Here is a 24,879-nt window from a genome sequence, read left to right on the forward strand (position 1 = left end):
GGCTATTGTGTTATAGTGGAAAAATCCTTGTGTGTGGCCCAACAGGACTGAGTTTGAGTCTATGTAACTGTTTAAGCCTCAGTTTCCTCATCCATCACGTGGGAGAACGATCCCCTGCATTGCTGAGAGAATTAGAGATAATTCGTGTAAAGGGTACAAATATAGGTACTGCATTATTGTCAGTGTTTCAGTTACAAATGCACAAGATGATGTAGTCCATTTGTTTATTTTTTCTTTTGTTTCCCTTGCCCGGTCAGACATGGTACTTGAAAATATGCTGCTAAGACCCACGTCAAAGGGTGTACTGCCTACGTTTTCATCTAGGAGTTTTATAGTTTCAGGTCTTGCATTCAAGTCTTTAATCCATTTTGAGTTAATTTTTGCATATGGTGTAAGATAGTGGTCTACTTTCATTCTTTTGCATGTGGCTGAGGGGAAAGGAGTTGGGGGAGGGCAAAAGGTATAGGGGGCACATGTGTATGGTGACAGATGAACCCCAGACTATGGGTGGTGGACACAATACAATCTATATAGAAACGGAAATATAATAATGTACACCTGAAATTTACACAATTTTATAAGCCAATATGACCTCAATAAAATAATTTTTTAAAATGTACAAGATATGAAAACAAAAGGGCAGGGGCCGGCCCTGTGGCCGAGTGGGTGAGTTCGTGCACTCCGCTTCAGCGGCCCAGGGTTACGCTGGTTCGGATCCTGGGCGCGGACATGGCACTGCTCATCAGGCCGTGCTGAGGCGGCATCCCACACGCCACAACTAGAAGAACCCACAACTAAAAATACACAACTATGTACCGGGGGGCTTTGGGAGAAAAAGGAAAATAAAATCTTTATAAAAGAAAACAAACGGGCAGAAAATCCCTAAAAGAATTCAAACAGGAAACAGAAGCAGAGAGTGGGGAGGGTATGAAGGACGAAGAAAAGCTGGGGAGGGCCCAGGGCAGGTCCTGAGAGACAGATCTCCGTATCACCACCGCCCCAGCCTCGGCTCGGAGAGGCCCTGCTCACTATAGCCCTGGGCGCGTGGCCAGGGGTGCGAACAGTGCTGTTAGCCTACTCAGGACTGGATCAGACCCACCCCCCTTTTTTCACACAGAGTCTCCCCACATTTCAGCTAGAAGCCTGCTTTGACTCAAGGAGCGCCCCAGCCCCAGGATCTCAGGGCTAGTCTGTGGCTTCCAGGCTGAGATTTGGGCCACAGCACAGAGGGGCAATTCCTCTCCTCAGACCCCTGTCAGGGGAGAGTGGCATTATACTTGCCATGGCAGTCTGAAGCCTGTCTTTTACAGGGGTTATTAATACTAAATGTAGTCAGCAGAAATGCCTTCCAGTAAAGCATGTCCAGCTTCCTGGTTTTCAGTTTGCACAATGACGAATTGTCTGTCAGCTCCTCCTCCTCTGAATGGTTGGATCTTGGGCATCGGTTGCTTCAAATAAGAAACATTTCTTGTTGGAGTGAGTCATTCTGTTCTCCAGTTTTAGGAATCAGGCTTATTCTCTAGTTCTTTCTGTTGAGACAGTTTCTTTCTCCTTGCTGAGACCAGATTCTGCCCTTCTGCCGGAGGGCAATGATTTCACAGGTTCTCCTCTGCCTCTTGTCATTTTTTAAAGCCCTGTTGAATTTGCTAGTAAATTCTGAATGTGGAGAGCAGAGAAACAGGAAGAGAGTCCCTCGGAGGAGAAAAGCTGGGGCGGGGAGATCGAAAGTGAAAGAAGTCTTCTTCCTGGAGGCGTTTCCCTTCTGCTCCCCTCCTCCCTCCCTGTTTCACGGGACTTTTCTCTGGCTGTGTGGACAAGCCTCAGGAATTTGAGTGTGTGAAGTTAGGCTGTTCAGGGGTCTTGGCTTGGGGACCCGGTGACTGTGATGTTGCTGGGACTGGTTGGAGAAGGTGAGTGCCTGGTGCAGAGATGGCTTCTGGGGACCGCGTTTCCAGACTCACTCACTGGGGGTCAGCTCTGGCCTGCCGAGTGGGGACACCACAGGGCCTGCCAGGGTCCTGATGCCCCAGCGAGGTTCCTCTCTGAACCACAGCCACCGCCTCGTGCCTCTTTAACTCTGAGGAGCCTCCAGTCCCTCTGCTGCTTTTCTGGTCACAGAGTCTCCCCAGACACCTCAACACAGACACACTGACTCCCTCCTGCTGGATCCCACAAGACTTTATTAACCTACTTATGTTTGTTTCCTTTTCTGTTAGGCCCTGGGACAGAGGTTGAGTTAATCATTCTATCAGGCTCCATGCCCTGTCGTCCTTGGACTCCCAGCCCGCAGCCCTCCCCCCCCCCCTCCCCGCTGCATTCTAGGCACTTTCTTTGATCCCCCCACTCCCACCGCACTTCCAACCCCCTCACCGGCTCCCAAAGACAACTGTCTACATCTTTTGATACATATCCCTGAATTGATCTGTGTCTTTGCAAAATGTATCATTGTTTTGTGTGTGTACACTAATTTTAAACTCTGTCACCTGGAGCAAGTAAGTATTTCTCTCTCTGTTTCCTCATCATTAAATGGGATTAATGCTACCTCCTGAGGTGGTTGGGAGGATTGAAGGAGATAGTATGTGTTAACCACTTATAAGAGTGACAGGCACCACGAAGTACCCAGTAGTTGTTAGCAATTATTATTACGTATTAGTATTATTTGTAAAGAGGAAGCACTCTGCCCTCTAAGTTCTGTGTATTTTGCCAGGTCCCACTCCCTAACCACTGCGAGGGAACACATGGTGGACAGGCTCCACAATCCTGTATGAGGACTACGTAAGAACCTGGCCACCAATCCTTGGCCTGATCCATCTCGCAAGCCTTTGCCAATCCGATAGGTATAAAGTGGGTATCTCGTTGCTTCATTTTGCGTGTCCCGGATTACTGATGAGTTTGACCATCACTTGGTACCTTTGGCTATTTGAGCATCCTATCAGGGAGCTCCACGTTTGTATCCATTGTCAGGGAGCTCCACGTTTGTATCCATTGTCCTTCTTTTCCTGTTGATTTGCAGGAAACGTTTGTATGTTCTGGATCTTGCTACTCCCGTGGCAGGTCCTGGGAACACGGACATGAAAGATGTGGTACCTGACCTGTGAGGCTCACAGCCCAGGATAGGAACTAGTCACAAAATAGCAAGACAAGTGGTGGGGTGGATGCTCAGGAAGCATCAAGAAAGAGCCAGGGAACACCTCCTGGGCGCGGATTTAGCCACTGACAGGCTTTCATTCCCTTGCTGTGTTCTCACACGGGCTTTGCAGGTGGAATCAAGCGGTCGTGAGGGGCTTCATATTACCGTGGCACCCTTGCCTCGCCTGTTAAGGCGAAGAGGCGCTTCCACACACCTTGTCTCATCCTCTCAGCTCTCATGTGAGCCTCTGCCCTCCAAAAGCTTATGTTTCTTTTGGGGAAAGAAAAAAGGCAGTTTCAGAGAAGAGAGGTACTTGATTTTTTTCCCCTACTTTTAACATCAGAAAACATTTCAACCAACTCACAGCAAAAAGAAAAGGCTAAGATGTGTTCACATCACCAGGGCCCAGACCACGGTGAGGGCCCCAGGATTTGCCTCTGTGGTAAGGTCTGCTGGGCCTCCTTGGAGGAAGGCCTTTGGTTCTAGAATTTTCTAGACTGCTAAGGGGGGAATCTAGTGGCCTCGGGGCCCATGGAGGTGATCCTTGTGTTTGAGTGCAGGTGGGAAACTGCGGGAGTTAGCTGTAGGAGTTAGCAAGCCGTGAGAGCCGTGGGGAGGGCACGCAGTTCTCAGATCTCACGATCTCTCTGAAGTGCTCAACCAATACTTATTGAATGAAAACATTAAAGTCTTAATAATGAACCCAGAAAATCTGTAAATTCCTGAAATATGAAAAGAAAGTGTTCTTAGTTGACATCCAGTCCAACTTTCTTCTTTCGGATTGTGGTACTGAGGCCCCGGAGGTGAAAAGACCCGTCCAAAGTCACACAGCCAGAGCCAAGGTTCGGGTGGCCAGCTTCCCCAGCCAGCACTCTGTGGCCTGTTGTACCTGGCCTCTCTCTCGCAGCTCTAGGAGGAGGCGCGGCTCCGAGGCCGGCCTACCTCACTCAGCCTATCGACTCAGGAGTTTTGAAAACAGGAAGTAGAGCGAGCTGTGCTTTTGGTTCTTCACTTGTTTTTCACTCTTGTCTTAGATGCACCAGGAGAAAGAAGCCTGAGAAGAAGCTGCTGCCACTGTGAAGGTCCCAGGATTGGCCTTTGTAAGGTTGGTTGGGCCTTTGGGGAAGAAGACCTTCGATTCTAGAGTTTTCTAGGCTGCTGAGGGTGGGATCTGGGTGATCCTTGCATTGGAGTGTAGAGCACAGAGTTAGCACTTCCTCTGAGAGTCATGGCGAGCGCCCCACAGTTTCCAGATCTCAAGGCCCCTCCAGCTCAGATTGATGTGTCCCTGGGGGCTTTTCTGGAATGCTCCAAGTACAGCTATCCATATAGCTATCCATATAACCCAAATAGTTCAATTATTCATTTTTTAAAGGAAATTAAAAAGGTACAGAACAATCCAGAAAATAATAGAATGGCATGCACAGACCGACAAAATCAGAGACCTGTGCTTGTGGGGTCAAGCATGCAGAGGTGAAGTCATGAATGTCATTCAGTTGGAAAATTACTGGTTGGTTACAGGTTTGATTGAGTTTGAACACCTTTACTATGCTGTGGGAAGGCCCTGGCCGCAGGGCCCTGCGGTGGACCGTGTGGATGCCTGTCAGGTTCTGTGGGAGCCCCCAATCTGGGGTGGCCATCCTGGGTGGAGGAAGCAGCCACACCCTCACTTAGGGGTTTAGGCTCAGAGCGGCTTTCAAGTTCTCTGGAGCTTTGAATGAGATGCAGATTTTTGTCTCAAAAGGTTAATGCAAGTTTTGGGTTTATTTTCCCTAGCTTTGAGGTAGTTATCCATATCACTGAAGGAGCTAGCGTGCTGCTGGAATATTGCTAGAAGGATTGTTTGTGCGTAGATGGAGTTTATTTGCAATTTAACTTGTGGCGTATAAGGTGAGGGTAGAGTTGGGACTCTGGAATGAGGTGCCGAGGTCTGAATCCAGGCTCCAGCGCCTGCTGGTTGGTTTGTAAAGTTCTGACCCTCTCTCTGCTATAGTGGATTTGTTAAGAATTCATGTTTTCGTGTTTTGGGTGGGTTTTTTTGGTCTTTTAAAATTTTTTATAATTTTAATCTTTAAAAATATTATGATTATATGTCTTTTTTTGCTAAATTCCTTCACTGGCTTCCAAGTGCAATTAGAAAAAAGTCTGAATTTTGGCAGAGCCTGGCATTGCAGCTCCCGAGTGAGATGCTTAAATCTGAGCCTGACTGTGCTCTCATTACCTTGATTTCTAAACTGATTTTTCACAGTAGTAAGATGAGGGCGATAATAGTTCTTCAGAGGCTTGTAGTAAAATGAGACAAGAAAAAATATTTTTATGTTTACAGGGATATATGTTATAAACATTTATATATCATAATATACACATTTACATGGAAAGACTTCCTGACATAAATTTATTATATAATATATAAAATATACTATATACTACAAATATATTTATATATAACATATTTGTATGTAGCAGATTTATTATTAACAGATATTATACAGTTGAATTTATTATTTAACAGATTTATTATTTAACACATATTGTAAAATTGAAAGTAAAAGAAAACTTCCTGGAGGTGTTTCCATCCACCACTCTCTTCCGCCTTATACGTATTATGTACCAAAAGATTCTAATTTATACATCTTATATATGTACATACATACACTAAAACAAAATATGTAAATTAAATTGGGAAAAAAACACCAAATGTGACAGAAGAATTACTTCTGAATGATGAGTTTCTGAGAGATTTTTCTTTTTCTTTTTACACTCTTCTTCACTTTCTCTAAGGCACAAGTGCACTTTTACTATTTGAGGATCAGAAAAATACAGCAGTGAGTGTTCTTGTAAAGCTGTTACTTTACCAACATTTCTGGCCCCTGGGCTCGGGCCGTGAACCCGGGGCTGTGAAACAAGAAGCCGGGTGCCTGCACTCAGAGCCTGATGCTGGCAGGCGCCCTCTGTAAACGGTGTAAGATCCTGGGCAGGTGATTGCTGCCCGGGCACTGTGACTAGAAAGACTTGTCACCTAATCGAACAAACTCACAGAGACTGAGTACCCTACCACAGGCGTCCTTCTCAGCGCCATTACGGCATGATGCAAAAATCACTTAGGAAGCATCGTCGTGTTATTGCAAAGATGACGAAATGCGTGGCTGAACTGGCTACAGAGGACAGGAGCCGAGCACCAGTCATGTCACGTCCAAGTTCATGTCATTCTGCCTTTGGATTGTAGGATTCTTTTTTTAATTATATACTGTCAGAAAATACTATTGACTATATAACTTAAAAAGGTTTATTCCTTTTGACTCAGTAATACTACTTCTAGGAAATTATTCTAGGAATATAATCAGGAGTGTACATGGAGATCTGCATTTTAAGATCATCCTAAATGAATCAGGGACTGGTTGCATAAATTATGGCCCATTCATATGATTAGATGCTTTACAGATTTAAAAATCTGTGCTGTGGAAAAAAAAAATGAAGACATCAAGATGTTCTTACAATGTTGCCAGTGGAAAAATCTACTTATATCTCAGAAATATGGTGTGTTCAAATGTGTGGAAAAATACGTATACATAAAATATTTGGTAAGAAAGACAGTAAAGTATTATTAGGCATCTATCTTTAGGTGATAGAATTATGGCTAATTTTTATTTTTTTAAAAATCTTTTCTGTATTTTCTAGAATGAATACAATAAGCATTGTTATCATCAGAAAAAAATAATTGTGGAGGGAAAAAGGAGATTCTGCTTTCATTTGATTCTTTGATCAATTTTATTCTGTAAAATGAGATTTTAACAGTGCTTAGAACGGATTTAAAGTTTTAGGGACACTGGCCCTAACTGTGCTAAACAGGGCTGAACATAGTTTACGTCCTTTCCAGAATATGAAAGAAAATGAGTCTTTAAATAAAGATTTTAATTTAGGTATTTGTACATTTAAAGTAGTAATACATGGATATGGTAAAAATTCAAAAAGGGTATTATAGAATGTAAAGCAAGCCCCTCTTCTGTCCACCCTAAGCCTCTCCCATCCCTCCAGTTCCTCTCCTCTGAGGCAACCAGTGAAGCAGCTTCCTGTGTGTTTTATTTAAAGACCTGTGAATACACAAATCCATGCACCACATAATAATGCATTATACTGTTGTTAGCGCCGTGGACAATTCCTAGTGACCATGTGGACAGCAGAGCTGACCCTGCCTGGTCTTTTTGCACCATCCTCTCACCTCCATGGGTGACCCTGCTGGTATCGGAAATACTGATGGCATAGCTTTCAGCATCACAGCAAACATGCCGCTGCCACAGTATGACAACCTAGGAGTCAGGGCCCGGGGAAACGAACCCGAGCCATGGTGGTGAGAGCGCTGAGTCTTAACCACTAGACCAGCAGGGCCGCTCAGGCCATTTTATAAATCACACATTTCCAATCATGTAGATCTTCCCATCCTTTTTAAGAGCTGAATAGAGTTCCCCTGAATGTGATTAATAGCTTATTTAACTCTTCTGATACTGATAAATGGTTCTTTCTACTCTTTTATGTCAAGCAATGCTGCCATAGGTAACCTTTATGTGTGTTTTATCACACTAACGTTTAAGCTAATGTAGGAAAAACTCCTGGAAGTTAAATGATGCGGTCAAAGGATATGTACATTTTATATTTTGACCCATATGGTCAAATTACCACCTACCTGTTTTTATTCCACCCTCTCACAGCACTGTATTGCAAGTTTTGGGCTTCACCAATTTGATGGTTAAAAAATGGTAGTTTGCAATTTCAGTTTCCCTTTTTGTTTTCCTTGCTGTGAATGAAGTTGAACATCTTTTCAAATGTGTAAAAGCCGTTGGTTTTAAAAAGTAAAGCCATTGTACATACTTTTCTCTGGACTGTCTGCTTGTGATCTCTACCTGTTTATGCAGTGGGTTATTCACCTCTCTCTCTTTCTCTTTTTTAAATTGACTTATAGGAGGCTTATTTTAAGAAAATTGGTCCCTTTTCTATCGTACATCAAATCATTGCCTTTTTTCCCCCAGTGCAAGATTTTTGTTTGTTTGTTCAGGTTATTTTTGCAGAATATTTCAGTTGTTATTTAAGGACATTTATCAATCTTTCCTTAATGGCTTTTGGGCTTTCTGTTATCCTTGGAAAAGTTCTTCACTGCTGCAAGATTATTTTGAAAAATTCTCCTATGTTTCTTTCCTTAGCACGTTAATTTTAGAGTTTTAATCTTTGATCCATCTGAAATTTATTTTGATGTAAGGCTTTCAGTTAGGGTCCATTTCAGTTTGTTCTAGAAGTCTGCCCAACTGTTCTGACACCTTGTGCTGGAAAAGCCACCTATGTGTGGACTGCCCTTTTTGTAGTGTGTTTGTTTTGGCCATTTGTCATGGTTAAAGTCTAATTTCATTTTTTATTGTTAATTTCTAATTACACATTAATTTCTAATTTCATTGTTAACTTTTAAGTGTTAGAAAATGTGGACTGTATTTTTCTGCTCTTTAGAAATCTATTAAGATTTTCTTTGTGGACAATTCTTGTGAATATTTTGTATGTGTTTGAAAGGATGCGTATTTGCTACTGAGAGGAAATGCCTGTTGGCGTTTGTTGATTGTGCTACTCAGATCTTCTAAGGTCTTCTATAGATTTTTCAGTTTCTGAGAGAGATGTGTGAAAGTTTCCTGCTATTTGGGGGGAAAGTAACTTATTCGAGTTCTCTTAACCTCTTTTAAAAGTTTAAGTTCTTCTAATATTTTGTTTTCTGTTAGGAACACAAATGGGATTGTGCCTCTCCTCTGTACCCCGGCCTCCTACCTGGAGGAGGAAGCCCTGAGATCTGCATTATCTGCCCCCTGCTTCCCACCAAACCTCATTTCCTGCCCTGCCCCCACGTACTTCCTTAGACTACCTTAGACACAAGAACACACCCCAGCTAGTATTTTCACATTAATTTCATTTGCACAGGTCGTATCTGCATACCTTCTCCTTGACACATTACAGGAAAGGCACGTTCCCTTTTCTTGATGCTTCACCCTCGAATTCTAGTTCTCTCCTCCACTGCCCAGAGAGAGTAACCTAATGAGTTTGGTATGTCTCTTTCCAGAACCTCCTTACCTTTTATTTCCTGCTTTTAGTTAAATGTCTGTAGTCACCAAAAATCTAATTTGTTGCTTTGAGTATTTTTAGATGGTATGATTTTTTTGTTATATTGCAACTTGCTTTCTTCACTTTTTTCACTGTCACATAGCACGTCTTGGATATCTACCTATTTTTATTTCAGAAGATCTGAGTGCGTTTCTCTTAACTCCTGCATACTACTCTGTAGTATGACTACCCCTTAGTCTGTGTAGCCGTTCCTTGATGGAAGGACATTTGGGACTTTTCTAGTTGTTCAGGGTCCACGTAATGCTGTGCTGAGACTCCATGCACATACTCTGTTGACCACACTTGTGTTTCTACAGAGTTGGATTTAAGAAACGGGCTTGCTAGTTTGTTTCCTTCTAAGTCCAGCAGTTTTTGTTTGTGGTACTTTGAACATAGGCTGTTAGGTGCTGGCCAGATATTTAAAGTATCTTTCCTAAATAAAAGTATTTTCTTGATAATTGACTGCTTTTGCAATGAAAGGTCTAGGCTCTACAGCCTTCGTGAATCCTGTGCAAAGTTTGTCCTTCCAATGCATCATCCCTCTAGTTTCCTGAATCAAGAAAACATCTAAACAATGCTGTAAGTTCTAGATTAAAAGGGAGAAAAAAGATTTTGCCCCATAATTCCAATTCTAAGAAGGAAATAATCAGAGATATGTACAAGATATATGGGAAAGCCTCTCAATGCAATATGATTTTTAACACTAAAGAAATGAAAAATTGCTTAAAATAAATTGTGATATAATCACATGCTAGAAATCCAGAAACATTAAAAATATGCCAAAGAAGAATATTTAATGGTAGAGGTAGATGTTCATTATCAATATTAAGGGGGGGGAACCAGGTGTACACACCTAGATATGCAGCTTGATTCTAATTTTTATACACATGTATCTTTGTGTGTGTGTGGTGTATAATAATAATGACTGTGACTGCGTTATAATTCACTGTATTTTCAATTTTCACCAAAAAATACTGCTTCTATAATCAGGAAGGAGGCGAAAGGTGTTTTTAAAAGGAAAAACGAAAAGTTTCAAAGACTTTTGGGCTATTTTTTAAAGATATTAAAACTTATTTAATGTGCGAGTATTTCGTTTTTAAGATCAGATGTAGAAAATAGATGGTCCTGGTCCATTTGATCACGACCTCTGAGTGACAGACTCAGGGTTTGTGTTTCATCCAAGAATGTTAATGAACACAGGGCGTTTACAGATCCGGGAGCCCACTCATCTGCTTGGTTCCAGGGAGGAAATAGGTGGAAACAGGTTAAGGTTATTTGAGGTTAAGGAGAGTGCCCAAGGGCACAGAGTCTGTGGGATGGAGGAAATGCTGGAGCTGGATGGGAACTTAAAGGTTCCGGTTCAAAGTTTGCAAACGGTAGCCCTCCAGGACCACCTCTTAAGGCAAAGGAGCATCTGAGTAAGGCTTAACGAAGAGTTCTTCCACTGCGAAGAGTCTGAAAACCGCTGCTTCCAACTGAGGGGATGGGAAAACTGGGAGGGTGAGGGAAGTGCTCCTGGTCACATGCCTGGTTCCTGTCTGGACCCCCAGCAGGGTCTTTTACCTTCTTTTGGGTTAGCCCTCATTTGGCACCATTAGTTCCTGGCCATTATTCTAAATGCATCGTGGGTGTTCTGTGTTCACATGCTCTAGGAGATGGGTGTTCCTCTCATCCCCATTGTACAGAGGAGCAATCTAACGCTCAGAGGACGGGAGCTGCCCAAAGGCCCCTACTCTGAACCGCTGCACTACCCACCTCCCTGCGGCAGTCGGCAGTGGGGGAGCTTGCTGGCTTTGCGGGCGACACTGTAGCCCGCCTTACAGAGCCGGGTCCCAGTCTTGTTCCTATGAAGAATCTGGTACAAACACTCACAAAGGAGCTCCCAGGCTCCTTTCACCATGAAGATGGGCCTATCAGAGCAGGGAGGCTGGGGAGAAGTCAGCCAAGGTGACATAAGGGGCTCGAGTGAGGGGAAACCCCAGACCCTGGGCTGCTTGCGTGAAAGTCGCCTGGGGTTTCCTGAAATATTGCCCTCTCCTTTTTCACCTACTCAAATGTGTAGTTGGTGAAAATACCACATAACTTGATTCAGAGACTGAGTTGAAAGGATTGACAGGGTTGGCCTGGTTCGGTTTCCAGTCTCAGGTTTCTGACCAGCTGTGGGTGTTGATGCTAAGGCCCTTGGGTAACAGGCCTGCATCATATCCTCCCACCACCATTGTTACGGTCATGTCCCATCACTTCTTCTGCCTCCAACACTCCCACCCTGTCCTCCACAGTGTGAAGGTGAATACCCAGTCGATGATGTTATTCTCATGTTTGCAATCCTTTCTTAAATCCCCATCATGTTTAAGACAAAGCCTGAACCCCTCGCCCTCAAGGATGAGGCTCCTTCTAACGGTTCCTGGCAACAGCTTCATCCCTTTGCCCCCTCACTCCCCGTCCCAAACCCTTTGTGCTTACTTTCTTGAGCTCCTTTTGCTGCCTGACTTGACTTGAACGTTCTTGCCTCAGTCTTTTGCATAAATTATTTCCTGCAAGAATTGTCCTTTCCCATGTTCTCCTCAAAGGTGCCTTCTGTAGGGAAGCCCTTCCCCACACGGAGTTAGGGATCCTCCCTCTACATTCCTACCGCACCCTGGTCACAACTCTCTGACCATTGGCTACTTTGTATATCTACCTTCCTAATTAGTAAGCTACTCGAGAGCAGGAGCTTGTCCTCTTTGTTTTCTCCCCCGTATCCACAGCAGAATATCTGGCATATAGTAGAGGTAATAGCTTTTGATAAGACAATAAACCAGTAAATGGTACCTTTCTTCCTCATCTGAATATAATTGTATTTTGACCTAGGCAACGACTGCATTCTCCTAACACTCCACCAGAATGAATTTCAACAGTTGTCTGTACAATATTGGGGAACAGCTGGACAGTGACGAGCTGGCCTCCCTCAAGTTCCTGAGCCTGGACCACATCCCACAAAGGAAGCAGGAACCCATCCAGGACGCCCTGATGTTATTCCAGAGGCTCCAGGAGAAGAGACTGCTGGAGGAGAGCAACCTGTCCTTCCTGAAGGAGCTGCTTTTCCGAATTAACAGACTGGATCTACTGACCACCGAGCTGGACACCAGCAAGGAGGAGATGGAGAGAGAGCTGCAGTCACCGGGCAGGGCCCAGATCTCTGCCTACAGGTGGGGAGAGCCTCCGCATTGTGGGCCCGGGAGGGGCGGGCTGCACGGATGCGTCTCTGTGGGCGGGGCTGATGCGGCTCGTGTGTGACTTTGGAGGCTCTGGGAAGATGTCCCACCAGGGCCAGATTGAGAAATTTAGAGACTTTATGTATAATTCAGGAAAAAGAAAAGGTGAGGCATAAAATAAAAATTTTTTTTCAAGGTGAAACGTTACCTATAGGTCTGCTGACATTAAAGTAGACTTTTCTAAATGTTCAGTCTCTCTCTCTGTCGTGTGTTTATGATCTGGGTGCCTCTGCTCTGCTGGTGCCCACATAGTGTGCTCGCTTTGCCTGTTACTGGATAAAGCGTCACTGCTTCCCGCCTGAGGTCCCCCTCCCACCGGCTGTGGATGACCACGGGAATTCCCAGTGGGGTTTAGGCCTTTAGTCTACACGTGAAGACTTCCATCCTAAAGTTCTCCAGTGAGGGGTGTGAGCCGCTGTGGATTGGCCAGGCCCGCCCCCCGTCCCAGCCGGCTTAGCCCCTGTGAGCCTGGCTGCTGCCAGGAGGACAGCAAGGGCTTAGGTCATCGGTGTTGCCAAGGGCCTGGCAGCTCGGCCGCCCCTCCCGTGGGAGAGTGGCTAAGCCAGGGGTGACAAGCCACATTCAGTTACATCTTTGAGATTCGGTGATAAGACTTTAAAAATAGAAACACGTTGCCAAGGTCTCTCTTGCAACATCCCGTTATGAGACACTGCTTAAAATTATTTTTGGCTTTCCTTTCAGAAAACTTGTACTCAGACCTTAGCTGTGGCCCGTTTCACTGTCTCTGCTTGTGTGTCAGTAACTGTGGCACGTGCGACCTTAAGTCCTCACAGCTGGGGCTGAAAGCTGCTGTCCTCTACTATTGCCATCCTTCTCTGCTCAGAGACCTGAGATTCTGGCACGTTCCTTGTCGTCTGTTTCTCTACTTGAGGCATGACCATTCTGATTTTAAATGACAAAGGAGACCTTCTGGGCGTTTGTTTCCTAGGGTTGGCGTAACCAAGTACCACGAACGCGATGGCTCAACACAGTAGAGAAATTTATTCTCTCACAGTTTTGAGGCTAGAAGTCTGAATCAAGGTGTGGGCAGATTCTGCTCTGGAGGCTCCCTGGGACAATCTGTTTCATGCTCCTCCCTTGGCTCCTGGTTTCTGCAGGCAAATCTTGGCATTCCTTGTCCTCTAGGTGTGTCGCCTCGATCCCTGCCTCCATTCTTCTCTCTGTGTCTGTCTGAATCCTTCTTCTTTTAAGGACTCCAGTCACTGGATTAGGGCCCACCCTAATCTGGTATGACCTCATCTTACAAAATTACATCAGTAAAGACAGTTTTTCCATAAGGTCACATTGACACGTTCTGGGCAGACTGAACTGGGGGGAGAGTGGGGGAGGACACCGTTTAATACTGGATAAGTTTGGTTTAATAGAATTGTGAAGTCCTTATGAGGAATTTTTTCCTTAAGGCATCAATTAATCGTAAAAAACAACAACCCTAGAACCAGGAAAGCTGGAGGGTCTCGTCTTGTGCCCACTGTCTTGGTCTTCTGAAAGTGGCACTCCTTCTGCCACATGAGCTAGGCTGACACAAACTGCCAAGGCCAGACAATGGCCTGTGCCTCTCTGTCGGAAGGCCGAGAGTCCCCACGTAGGGCAGGGTCTGTCTGTTAAAATCTTCCAATTTTAGCTTGGAAACGTAAGCATTAGCACAAGTATCATCTACTGCTTGGTCATCAATGTTAAACGTCAGCAGGAAGTTAAAAATGTGCCAGTGCGGCCACTTTCCATTTATAAGAAAATACTAGACAGTTTTATTTTCAAATTATAATTGGCTACCTGTAAAATAAATGTCTTATAAACTATTCAGGGTTTTTAGACAACGATGGTACAAGAAAGCCAGCAGGTTTCAGTAATGAGGAAAGTAAAAGGACAAGCTAACTTGTAATAAAGTTAAAATAAAGTTTTGACTGAACCCAATCTTGGCCAAACTGAGAAGGCTTTAGAGAAATATTTTTAGGGTAGAGATTCCCTGAGAAAGAGCACGAAGTAGATGATAGTACTGAGTAACTTCTATTTCTACACTATTTTTATTTTTGGAATTTTAATTTTCTAATTTAATTTTGAAGTTAACATATTTTTTTATTAAAGTTACTTTACTTTACACCATAATAATGAAAGGTTTTGTTCACTTATAAAACATTCCGTTGTTCATTCAGCAGGCATATGCCAAGAGCCTATAATACATTAGGAAATAATAATAATGCCTATTGTGTATTGAACATTTAGTATGTTGCCAAAGATTGGTTTAAGCACTTCAGATAAACTCATTCACGTAGTCTCAACACCTCCCACTGGTGTAGATAGTTTCAAGTGTAGATGAGCAAAAAATGCATAAGATGTCTAAAGTCACTCAGCTCACAGCTGGTGGGATCAAGGTTCCGACACCCATATTCTGGGTCCCCTGCACTTAAACACTCATCTCACAACCGTCTGGGCTTTTGGAAACAAAAAGGGCATGGACCGTGAACAAAGGCACAGCAGGGTGAATGCAGCCTTGAGGACCCGCAGGCAGTGCCTTAGTGGATGAGTGATGGTCTGTTGATAGACAAGGGAACGGGGTGTAGGGGGCATGGCGTAAAGGGGTGAGGAGCAGGCAGCTGGATGTGCCAGGAACGGACATGAGGGAGGTGGTGAGGAGTGGCCAAGAGGAGGAGGTGGGCTGGGCTCAGGTCACAAAGGTCTGTAGCCCAGAACCGAGTGTTTGGCTCTCCTACTGAAGGCAAGGACTGGGAGAACACTGTTGAGTTTTAGTTAAGGAAGTTATGATGCGATTTGCATTTTGAAAAGGATTATTTCCAAAATTGAAACTTTTTTCTATTGCAACAAAATCTTGATTTTATAGTGAAGGGACAAAGGAAAAACAGGGTTCATTTAATTGAAACTAACAGAACAAGTTCGGCGGAACTCTAAATTCTGTTAAGGGTGGGATGGTTGAGCATGAGTCTAGTCGTCTGTGTCACTGCGCCAGCCTCTTTCCAAGGACTCAACTTCTAAATTATGTCATTAGCTGGCTTTATTTTAAAGGGAGGCCGTTGGAATCAAGCGTGCTGTGACTCTGTGCATCAAATGGGGAATCCCTGAAGAAAGCTTTTCTAAAGTGTCTCCATTTCCACCACAGGGTCATGCTTTTTCAGATTTCAGAAGATGTCAACAAACTGGAATTGAAGTCCTTTAAGTTTCTTTTGAGCCGGGAGCTCCCCAAATGCAGACTGGATGACGACATGGTAAGACCTGGTCTTGCTCAGTGAGAGACTCAGTCCCGGGGATGCGTCAGCGGGTGGCTTCTGGGACGGAAGAGAGGGCTAGTCTGGTGAAAGCAAACTGAATTCTCACTTTTTATTCCAAGAGAGAAGAAGAAAGCTCTCAGGCATGAGGGTTGTAGATACGATTCCTTTGTATACTGTGAAGTGCTGCTCACATTAATTATCAGGAGCAAGGCAGAGTCAGGAGCAGGAGAAGAAGGCTGGTTGTGGGAAGCACAGCCCCATGTGGGACCCTGCAGAGCCAGGAAAGACAGTGGGGGGCCTGAGACATTTTCCTCATTTCTTCAGTCTCTGAAACAACTTGGGTCCTGGAACTCTGTGTGTGTGTGTGTGGTGTCTGTGTGTGTGGTGTGTGTGCAAGCCTGTGTGGGGCATGTGCAGTGCCATGCATGTGTGTGCATGTCTGTGTGTATTTGGTGTGGTGTCATGTATGTGTGTGTGCATGACTGTGTGTGTGTGATATGTGTGTGTGCATGTCTGTGTGTGCGTCTGTGGTGAGGGAACTCAGGTCTGGCAGTGGATCAGGTGTGTAGGCAATGCTAGGTGTGAAGCAGTCCCCAAGGCTGTCACCATGGGGCCCAGGCTGCTGGGTCTCAGCCATGCACTCGGCTGTTCAGTCCTCACAGAGAGGCGTCCACAGGGGTTTCAGCACACGAGCTGGGGCCTGGGTGCCGTCTGATGTGGCTTCTCCTCTATCTTCCATTTCTGTCTTTCTGGGCCAGAAAACACAGAACTGCTTCCCTAGTAGTCACTTGTCTTTATAGGGCCAGAATGTCCTCTCACGAGGGTTGGCTTCAGAAGCTAGGGTGGGCCCTTGGCTTGGAGAAAGTAGAAGTAAAAAAAAAAAATCTAATGTAAAAGCCAATGTGGCTCAATGCAGTCTTGCAACTTTATTTCTCCTCCCTCTAGATCCTGCTTGATATTTTCATAGAGATGGAGAAGAGGGTCATGCTAGGGGAAAGAAACTTGGACACCCTGAAAAAAATCTGTGAGCAAGTCAACAAGAGCCTGCTAAAGAAAATCAACGATTATGAAGAATTAAGCAGAGGTAGAAATAAAGTGACAGCTGTGAATCAGCAAAAGGTGTTCTTCAGCTGACAAATTCCTCTCTGTCAGAGTTGTTTCTAATCAAATATGCACGTGTTTCTTTTTTTAATTCAGAGGGAAGAATCAGCCTTGAAAGAAGTCCGGATGAATTTTCAAATGGTAATACTTAGAGATATGTTTTCCAGACTTATTTAGTTAACTTACAACGAGGCTATCAGGCCTCGTTGCCTCCTGGCCACAACCTTCTATCACAGCCACATCTGAAAGGACCTGCTCTCCTAACATCAGGACGAAGGCTCAGTGCCTACTTGATGTCACCTTCTCTACACATTGAAAGATGTAAAGAGAACTGTCAAAAGACACAGACCCTGCAGCCCCAGGCTAGCAAGTTTGAAATGCCTGCAGAGTTAGTTGTAATAAGATTGTTACTTATTCTGTGCACTGCAAGGATATTGTGTTCAAGGCAGTCTGTGAATTTTCTTTTTTTTTTCCTGCTTTTTCTCCCCAAATCCCCCCTGTACATAGCTGTATATTTTAGTTGTGGGTCCTTCTAGTTGTGGCATATGGGATGCCACCTCAGTGTGGCCTGATGAGCGCTGCCATGTCCGCGCCCAAGATCCAAACTGGTGAAACCCTGGGCCGCCAAAGCGGAGTGCGTGAACTTAACCACTCGGCCACGGGGCCGGCCCCCATGAATTTTCATTTTAAAAGGGACCTTATGTTGTCTTCGTGCTACATGTTTCTTTAGCAGATTACCTTCTGCACAAGTCTCACGCCCCTGTGTCTCGATTGCTCGCAGGGGAGGGCTCGCTCGCAGGGCAGGCAATGTCCGACTCTCCAGGACAGCAGAACAGCGAGTCCCAGGTACGTGGAAACCTCCCGTTCCTTTTTCTCTGCGCATTGCAGCTTCTAGTTACCACATTCCTTAGCTTTTTTTTAGCTTCCAGAGAAAGTTACTGAATAAGGGGCAGAGACTTACTGAAAAATTTGAGAACTGTAGAAAAAATTCACAAAGGACAACTTTAAAATGTGTTTTTTAATTTTAAAAATGTGATCTCTTCGGTTTCTTACGTGTTAAAATTTTATTTAGAAACCAGAGACAGAGGCATTGGAATAGTTGGAGGGGCCACCCGGTACCATGTTTCCAGCAGCTGCAGCAGCGAACTGGGAGAGGGCTGTGGGGGAAGAGGCCAGCAGGATGGGAAAAAGCAAAGCCTTTTCTTCCACCTTGACATTTCAAAGCTGTTTCTCCCTTGTGATTAGGGACAAGCAGCAAACGCTCACCATCTAGCTGCCTCTGTGCTCCCTCTCAGTGAGCTGGCACGAGAATGGGCTTTCTAGATGCAGTCACTTCTCTTTAGTAACACTCAACACTTCACCACTGACTCACTAGCCCGTTTGCTTCTCCCGGGGCGGAAGCGCAGGAACACCACGGTCCCGTGGGGGAGTTGAAATTCAGCTTGAGAGACCATTTACTGGTGGGCTCCTGAGTGAGCGCCCAGGCCTTGCTCAGCCTGAAGAGCAAGGCTTAACTGCAGTCACTGGCACTCGGTGGACAGTAAGGCACTCCACAAGTGTCGTCCCGCCGACAGCCAGCAGGCTGAGGGCAAGAGCCATCAGGTCACTGGCCCTAAGTCTTAAGATTATCAAGTAGTAGAGCCAAGAATTCGGCCCCCTAGCTTGGAGCCTTTTCTCCACCTCAAGGAGCTGCACGGGTTTCCCAATAAAGGCTGAATATGTCAGCACTGAAACAGCCCTGGGAACATCAGAAGGACACAGGGCCACCTCTGACTGTCCCATCAGGTCTTAGAGTGTGGACAGTGTAACCTGCAGCAGAGCCAGACCTGCCTGACCGTGGCATCGTGCTCCTCGAGTTGCTGTGGTCCTGAAAGCCGGATTAAGCCATCAGCTTTAAAGATCCTGGGGCCACACTCTGTTGTGTGTGAGGAGCTGGCTCTCAGCTGTTAGGCCAGAAGCATGGATGAGTTGAGTAAACAGCCAAGGGAATCCCAAGGTCACCAGGGACAGCCCAAAGGCAGCACCAAGACCTGTCATCCATTCAGCAACTGCAGAGCGAGCTTCACACATGAGTAGATCCTACCCCTGGTACTGAGGGTTTCTGCCTTGAGCAGAAAGGAGAACAAACAATGATGATACAACAATATTAATATCAGTGCAAAAGTGCCCAAGCATTGGGGCACTGACTGCACACACTAAGTTGGGGCAGACCCTGGGGAGCCTGTGCGAGAGCGGAAGAGGCGGAAACCAGCTCGTTTGGGAAAAGATGTCACGTTGGTGGTTAGTGCGCGTGCGTCCCATCTTGGCTGGGGGGCGGGGCAGCCTGACCTCTCACTGGGGAGCTGTTTGTTCACGTCTCAAGTGTTTGACCCACAGACTCAGCGCCTGGGTTGGATTTTTGTTTTTCAGACGTCAGACAAAGTTTACCGAATGGAAAGCAAACCTCGAGGATACTGTTTGATCTTTAACAATCATGATTTTAGCGCCGCACGGCGGGACGTGCCCAAACTTCAGAACATTAAGGATAGGAATGGAACGGATTTGGATGCAGGTACAGTAGAACCCAAAGAGAGGTGAAATATTTCTAATGCCTACGTTTTTATCAAAAGGGGAGAAGGAAAGCTGTACGAACAGGGCCACATGTTTCCAAAAAAATGGCTATAACCATATTTCCCTGTGGAGGTGAAGAACATTCTTATATATTTGCTAGTTTGCTGCTTTTGTTTTTTTTAAATTAATTTTTAAATCACAGCAATGTATGTATACAGATAAAATATCAAATTTTACCAAAAATCTTATAATGAAAAGCAGCAATCGCTTTACTTTTAATTCCACTAAACGAGCAGTGTTTCTGGAGAATGCATTGGATATTAGGCGGAAACATTGCCTTGGTATCAAAACCACTTGTAGAAGTTGCATTTATAAAAGTCGGGCTATGAGGGCAGCAGAAATTGTGAGTCCTTAACAGAAATAGCATTTTCAAATGTTAATCTAGCCAGAAATCCTTTTGCTCAGCCTATTTTGGCTAAAATTGAGAACTTACAAGTTAAATGAAAGAATAATTTGCAGCATGTGAACATAGAAATGGCTACAATAAAAAGCAATAATAGAAATAATTCAACCCAACCATTGTGATACTAAGAATTTTTATTTGATTAAAGAATTTTTGAAAATAGTAATTGAGTTATAATATCAGGCAATGGTATTTTTTCAATTGAGTAAAATTTAGAAAATTAAAGTAGGCTGATTTTAATCATCAGGACTATGCTAATGGTCTCTGTTAATTTTGTTTAGTCAAGTAAATCCATTCTAAGATTTTAAAAAACCACACAACTTAAGTCCATTGACTACATCATTCATCAACATACATCTTGGTATTGAAGAAAAGGTTTCAGACCTTTGATTTCCATTCACTTACTATTAAAACTTTTAATTAAAATAATATTTGATTGTATTTCTGGCCTTTTGGTCAAAGGATACCAACAGTTGCAGTTATGTAGGATGCATAAGTCTAGAGGTCTAATGTACAGCATGGTGACTATAGTTAATAACACTGTATTGAATACTGGAAATACGCTAAGAGTAGATTTCAGGTGGTCTTGTCACATACACACACACACACAAGGTAACTATGTCAGGAGATACCTTATTAGCTTGATTGCAGTAATCATTTCACTACATATATCATCATGTTGTACACCTTAAATGTATATAATTTTCATTTTTAAGAAAGAGGATCAGACAGGCAGTCTGAAAATGCTGAAAGACTGACTAAGTCTATTAGAGCATTTTGGGGAGAAATAATGTTAAGCATATAGAAAACAAAGCAATGAAAAATAATGCAATTGCTAATTCCAGGAAAGACAAAAAATTTAGTAAGAAAGGAAGCACAATTGAAGAATGTTGTGTTTACATAGTTCTGCTAATACAAATATTACTGTTGATTCAACTTAAAGTTGTAAATAATTGTGTAAGAGCACCAAATGCTCATCCTTCATAATGGGAACTCAATACAATAGTCTAAAATTTATAAATGTGTAAATAGCAATGTACTCAAATTTATTACAAAATGGAGGCTAATACCAAAAAAAGTAGTTAAAAGTTGGAAATGGTTGCCTTCATGGAACACGACTGGGTGAGAGAAGGGCAGAGACAGGATAGCTTTTTTATAACAGGCCTTTTAGTTCTACTTGACTTTTTAAACATTTATACCTTGTATTATGATAAGCCCTTTTGAGAATGTTCAGGATAAAGTAAATATAGATCTTTTATTAAGAAAATTATTTTACCTTTTTTTCTAATTATGTAAGTAATACAATCATTTTTTAGGTTGGTTCCACAGTAAGCCTAAATTACAGCTTACCCATCTTGTAGACTAGTTGAGAAAAGACAACAGGCCAACAACAGCTCTGTCCCCTTTCTCATTTGCCTCAGGACTAGGAAATGTTTTCAGCTGGTGGTAGTAAATATTAGAAGCCTGTGGAATCTAGCTACTAATATAGAGGGTTTTGTTCTGAAGTTTCAGTTCAAATTCTTATCTGATCAATGTTCTCTCTAGCTCTGGGCTGTGGTCTGGGAATTATTGTGGTGTAATATGACTTTGCTTATTTCACTTTTCAGAGGCTTTGAGCATGACCTTTACTGAGCTTCATTTTGAGGTAGTGCCTTACAAAAACTCCACAGCAAAGGATATCTGTGATGCTCTGCGAGAGTACCAAGAGATGGACCACAAAAAGAAGGACTGCTTCATCTGCTGCATCCTCTCCCATGGAGACAAAGGCATCATCTACGGCTGCGATGGGCAGGAAGCCTCCATCTATGAGCTGACCTCTTACTTCACTGGTTCTAACTGCCCTTCCCTCGCAGGCAAACCCAAAATCTTTTTTATTCAGGCTTGTCAAGGGGATAATTACCAGAAAGGTATAGCTGTTGAGACTGACTCGGAACTGACGGATGCCTATTTAGAAATGGACTCATCATTTCAGAAGAGATGCATCCCAGATGAGGCTGACTTTCTGCTGGGGATGGCCACTGTGAACAACTGTGTTTCCTACCGAAACCCCTTGGAAGGGACCTGGTATATCCAGTCACTTTGTCAGAGCCTCAGAGAAAGATGTCCTAGGTAATTTTTGCCTCCTCAGTGTTGAGTTGAGTTGAGCTGAGTTGAGTAGGCAAAAGAACTTCATTCATCTCTAGATGTCTAGCTGTGGATCGCAAAGCTGTACTTCCTAGGTCAGTTGCAAAGTGGGAGAGAGGGCAAGTGTTAACGTCTTTAGTTAACAGGTGGAAAAAATGGAGATACCTACTAAGGAGTATTCTTTATTTAGCCCTCAAAGGATGATCAGAGCATCATAGAGCTGGGAAGGATGGTAAAGGCATATAGTCCAGATTTGTCTCTAGGCAGAAACATAACTGAGACAACTCAATTAGTTTTGGAAGTCTTCCAAGAAGGCAGTAGCCCATTTCAATGTTTAAAATCCGCCAACTGTGTCAAAAGTTCTATAGTAACTATCCAACCTCAAACCTTCTTGGTGTATCAAGGGAGATAAGTACCAAAAAGTAAAAACGCTTTATGTTCCCACTAATTTGGCCTGATTTGAAGCCGCAAAATGTGGGAAAATATCCTTCCCTCATTTGTAACATCCTGTGCTTTCTTTAGTTAAATGATGATTTTGTATGTCACAGTTCACCCAAATGCACACACAGGTGACAGATGAATACCAGGGAATCGTCTGCAGGTTCTTTCTAGTTCTATATCTCATTATGTTTTAAGTGTATGAAAGTCAAGAATGTCCCATAGCAGATAAAGGAGTGAACCATAACATCAACACTATGTTTTCATTTTGTAACTCAGACCATGAACCCTGCAAGGTTCTCTGGGCTAGCTACAGAAGTGGACAAACAGGCTGCCCAGCTAACCTGAGAAGAGAGGCTGGTGAGAAAGAGAAGAGGTGGTTTCAGGGAACATTCGATTTTCACTTGCCTGAAGTTTGGTTGTATCATAGGTGAATCCACAGAAGCAATGTCAATGCTTGGGTGGATGTTGGGGGGTATTGAGGCGATTATGGGGGGCAAGTGACATAGGACGTGGAGCAGAGTGAGGTACAAACAGGTCAGGAGGGAAAGAAACCAAACCTGATGTTGACACTGAAGATTCTGATGGTTAGTAGAGATCCTGAGTAAACGGAAGATAAGCTGTTAAGTTCTGAGACAACTCATTTCCTTTGCTCGGAAAGCTGTGGTAGGTCTTGGTTTAGCAACTTATTATTTCAAATGCCTGATGTTTTGAGGGAAATAACTATCACTGAGCACAGCAGATGGAAGGGCTGACCAGTTGTTCTGTCCCCACATATGTCACCATGTTATGTTCTACTTTTCAGGGGCGAAGACATTCTGACCATCCTAACCAATGTGAACTTTGAAGTGAGCAGTAAGGACGACAAGAAAAATATGGGGAAACAGATGCCTCAACCTACTTTCACGCTGAGAAAAAGACTCGTCTTCCCTCTGAATTGATGCCATTGTTTATTTGCGTAACACTATGCTTAATTTATTGTTACTAAGATGCTGCTATTTTGCCTTTTTTTTTTTGGATGGCCGGAAAGGGAGAGAATGGGAGTCAGGACAATCTAATTTTTATGCAAATTCAAGCCTAACTCTCTGGCCCTGCAATAACAGCTGGACATTTCTAGCCATGGGCACGACTTTAATTATATTTTTAACTCAATGAAAAAGTTTTAAAAAACTTATGGTAGATTTTTAAAGTCTAGTTAAGTTTAAAAGAAATATAATATCATAAAGAGTCAAAAACAGTGACAGAATGTTTTCCACATATCTCTCATCTGCTTTCAACTTAGAATCATTTAATTCCCTTCAAATTGTTAAACTTTAAAAACAAAGTTAAGGGTTCCATTCTGCAGCTTTGACCTTGAACACAGAGTTAATGCTAGACCAGAGACTTGACGAGGCACATGAAGAAGGGGAGGTGGTGAAAGGCCTCGGATCAGCGAACGTTGTTAAATGTCAGGAGACAGTAAGTGTCAAGAAACCCATACTCACCCTCCCCTCCTTCCTGGTTCCTATGAGAATTTGCCAGACTCACATTCCTGCTCCCTGCGTATGAGGTTCAGGGTGTGACGCTCCCACATCCAGCCTGGTGACAGCTGGCGAGAGTGACAAGTGATCTCAGAAGGACAGACACGAGCCTCCTCTCCTGAGCTGGGAGAAGACGCTGCTCTCCAGTGGGAAAGACACCAAGACTGTTTACACTGAGATTTCATGAAACCTGGCATGATTTCCCTTGTTTTTGTTATTCATAAGTACACCATTAAGTTCACTTTTGAAAGGGCTGATGTTAATCTGATATTCACTTCTTTGTACTTCCGGTCCTTCCCTTTCCAAGCCATCCTCCACACTACTTTACAACTTTCTCTAAAATATTTCTTTTTTTTTTTAAAGATTGGCACCTGAGCTAACAACTATTGCCAATCTTCTTTTTTTTTTTTTTTTTCCTGCTTTGTCTTCCCAACCCCCTGTACATAGTTGTATATCTTAGTTGCAGGTCCTTCTAGTTGTGGGATGTGGGATGCCGCCTCGACGTGGCCTGACGAGCTGTGCCATGTCCGTGCCCAGGATCCAAACCCTGGGCCGCTGCAGCAGAGCACGAACTTAACCACTTGGCCACGGAGCCAGCCCCTAAAATATTTCTTATGTTAAAATCTTTTAAAAATTAAAAATATTTTACAAATTCTTTATGTTGTTTCTAAATTCCCCTCTCAGCCTTTTCTCTTATTGCTCTGATGGTTTATCCATGCTTCTGTTTCAGCCAGTGTAACTGGCTTTTTTACTAATGATGCTGTGCTCTTCTGCATTTGCTCTTTTTTATATATATCATTTCATTCCAAATATTTAGGAATTACATTACTTTTAAGAAGTAAGTTTTTTTAAGAAGATTTTTTCAAAAATATTTTTAATAGAATAAAATATAATTTTACCTTACTATTCCTTGGAGATTGGATTG

General features: G+C 43.5%; 1 protein-coding gene across 7 annotated transcripts; it reads left to right on the forward strand.

Moving 5' to 3' along the window:
* The first annotated feature begins 1,478 nt into the window (after positions 1 to 1,478).
* CASP8 (caspase 8) lies at positions 1,479 to 24,857 on the forward strand. Of its 7 annotated transcripts, none has more exons than XM_001496753.5 (11): positions 1,479 to 1,910; positions 2,708 to 2,837; positions 4,165 to 4,235; positions 12,113 to 12,450; positions 15,650 to 15,755; positions 16,704 to 16,842; positions 16,956 to 17,000; positions 17,641 to 17,705; positions 19,269 to 19,410; positions 21,480 to 21,981; positions 23,240 to 24,857. In XM_001496753.5, the coding sequence occupies exons 4-11, from the start codon at positions 12,146 to 12,148 to the stop codon at positions 23,373 to 23,375; spliced, it is 1,440 nt and encodes a 479-aa protein (XP_001496803.1). In that variant the 5' UTR covers positions 1,479 to 1,910; positions 2,708 to 2,837; positions 4,165 to 4,235; positions 12,113 to 12,145; the 3' UTR covers positions 23,376 to 24,857. The 7 variants fall into 7 exon arrangements, with proteins under 7 accessions (XP_001496803.1, XP_014587810.1, XP_014587811.1 ...); XM_014732324.3 differs by having other exon boundaries at positions 1,762 to 1,910; positions 2,708 to 2,844; XM_014732325.3 differs by lacking the exon at positions 2,708 to 2,837 and having other exon boundaries at positions 1,771 to 1,910.
* Positions 24,858 to 24,879: the final 22 nt, after the last annotated feature.

This window comes from Equus caballus, chromosome 18, assembly GCF_041296265.1.
Source record: "Equus caballus isolate H_3958 breed thoroughbred chromosome 18, TB-T2T, whole genome shotgun sequence".
NCBI lineage: Eukaryota > Metazoa > Chordata > Mammalia > Perissodactyla > Equidae > Equus > Equus caballus.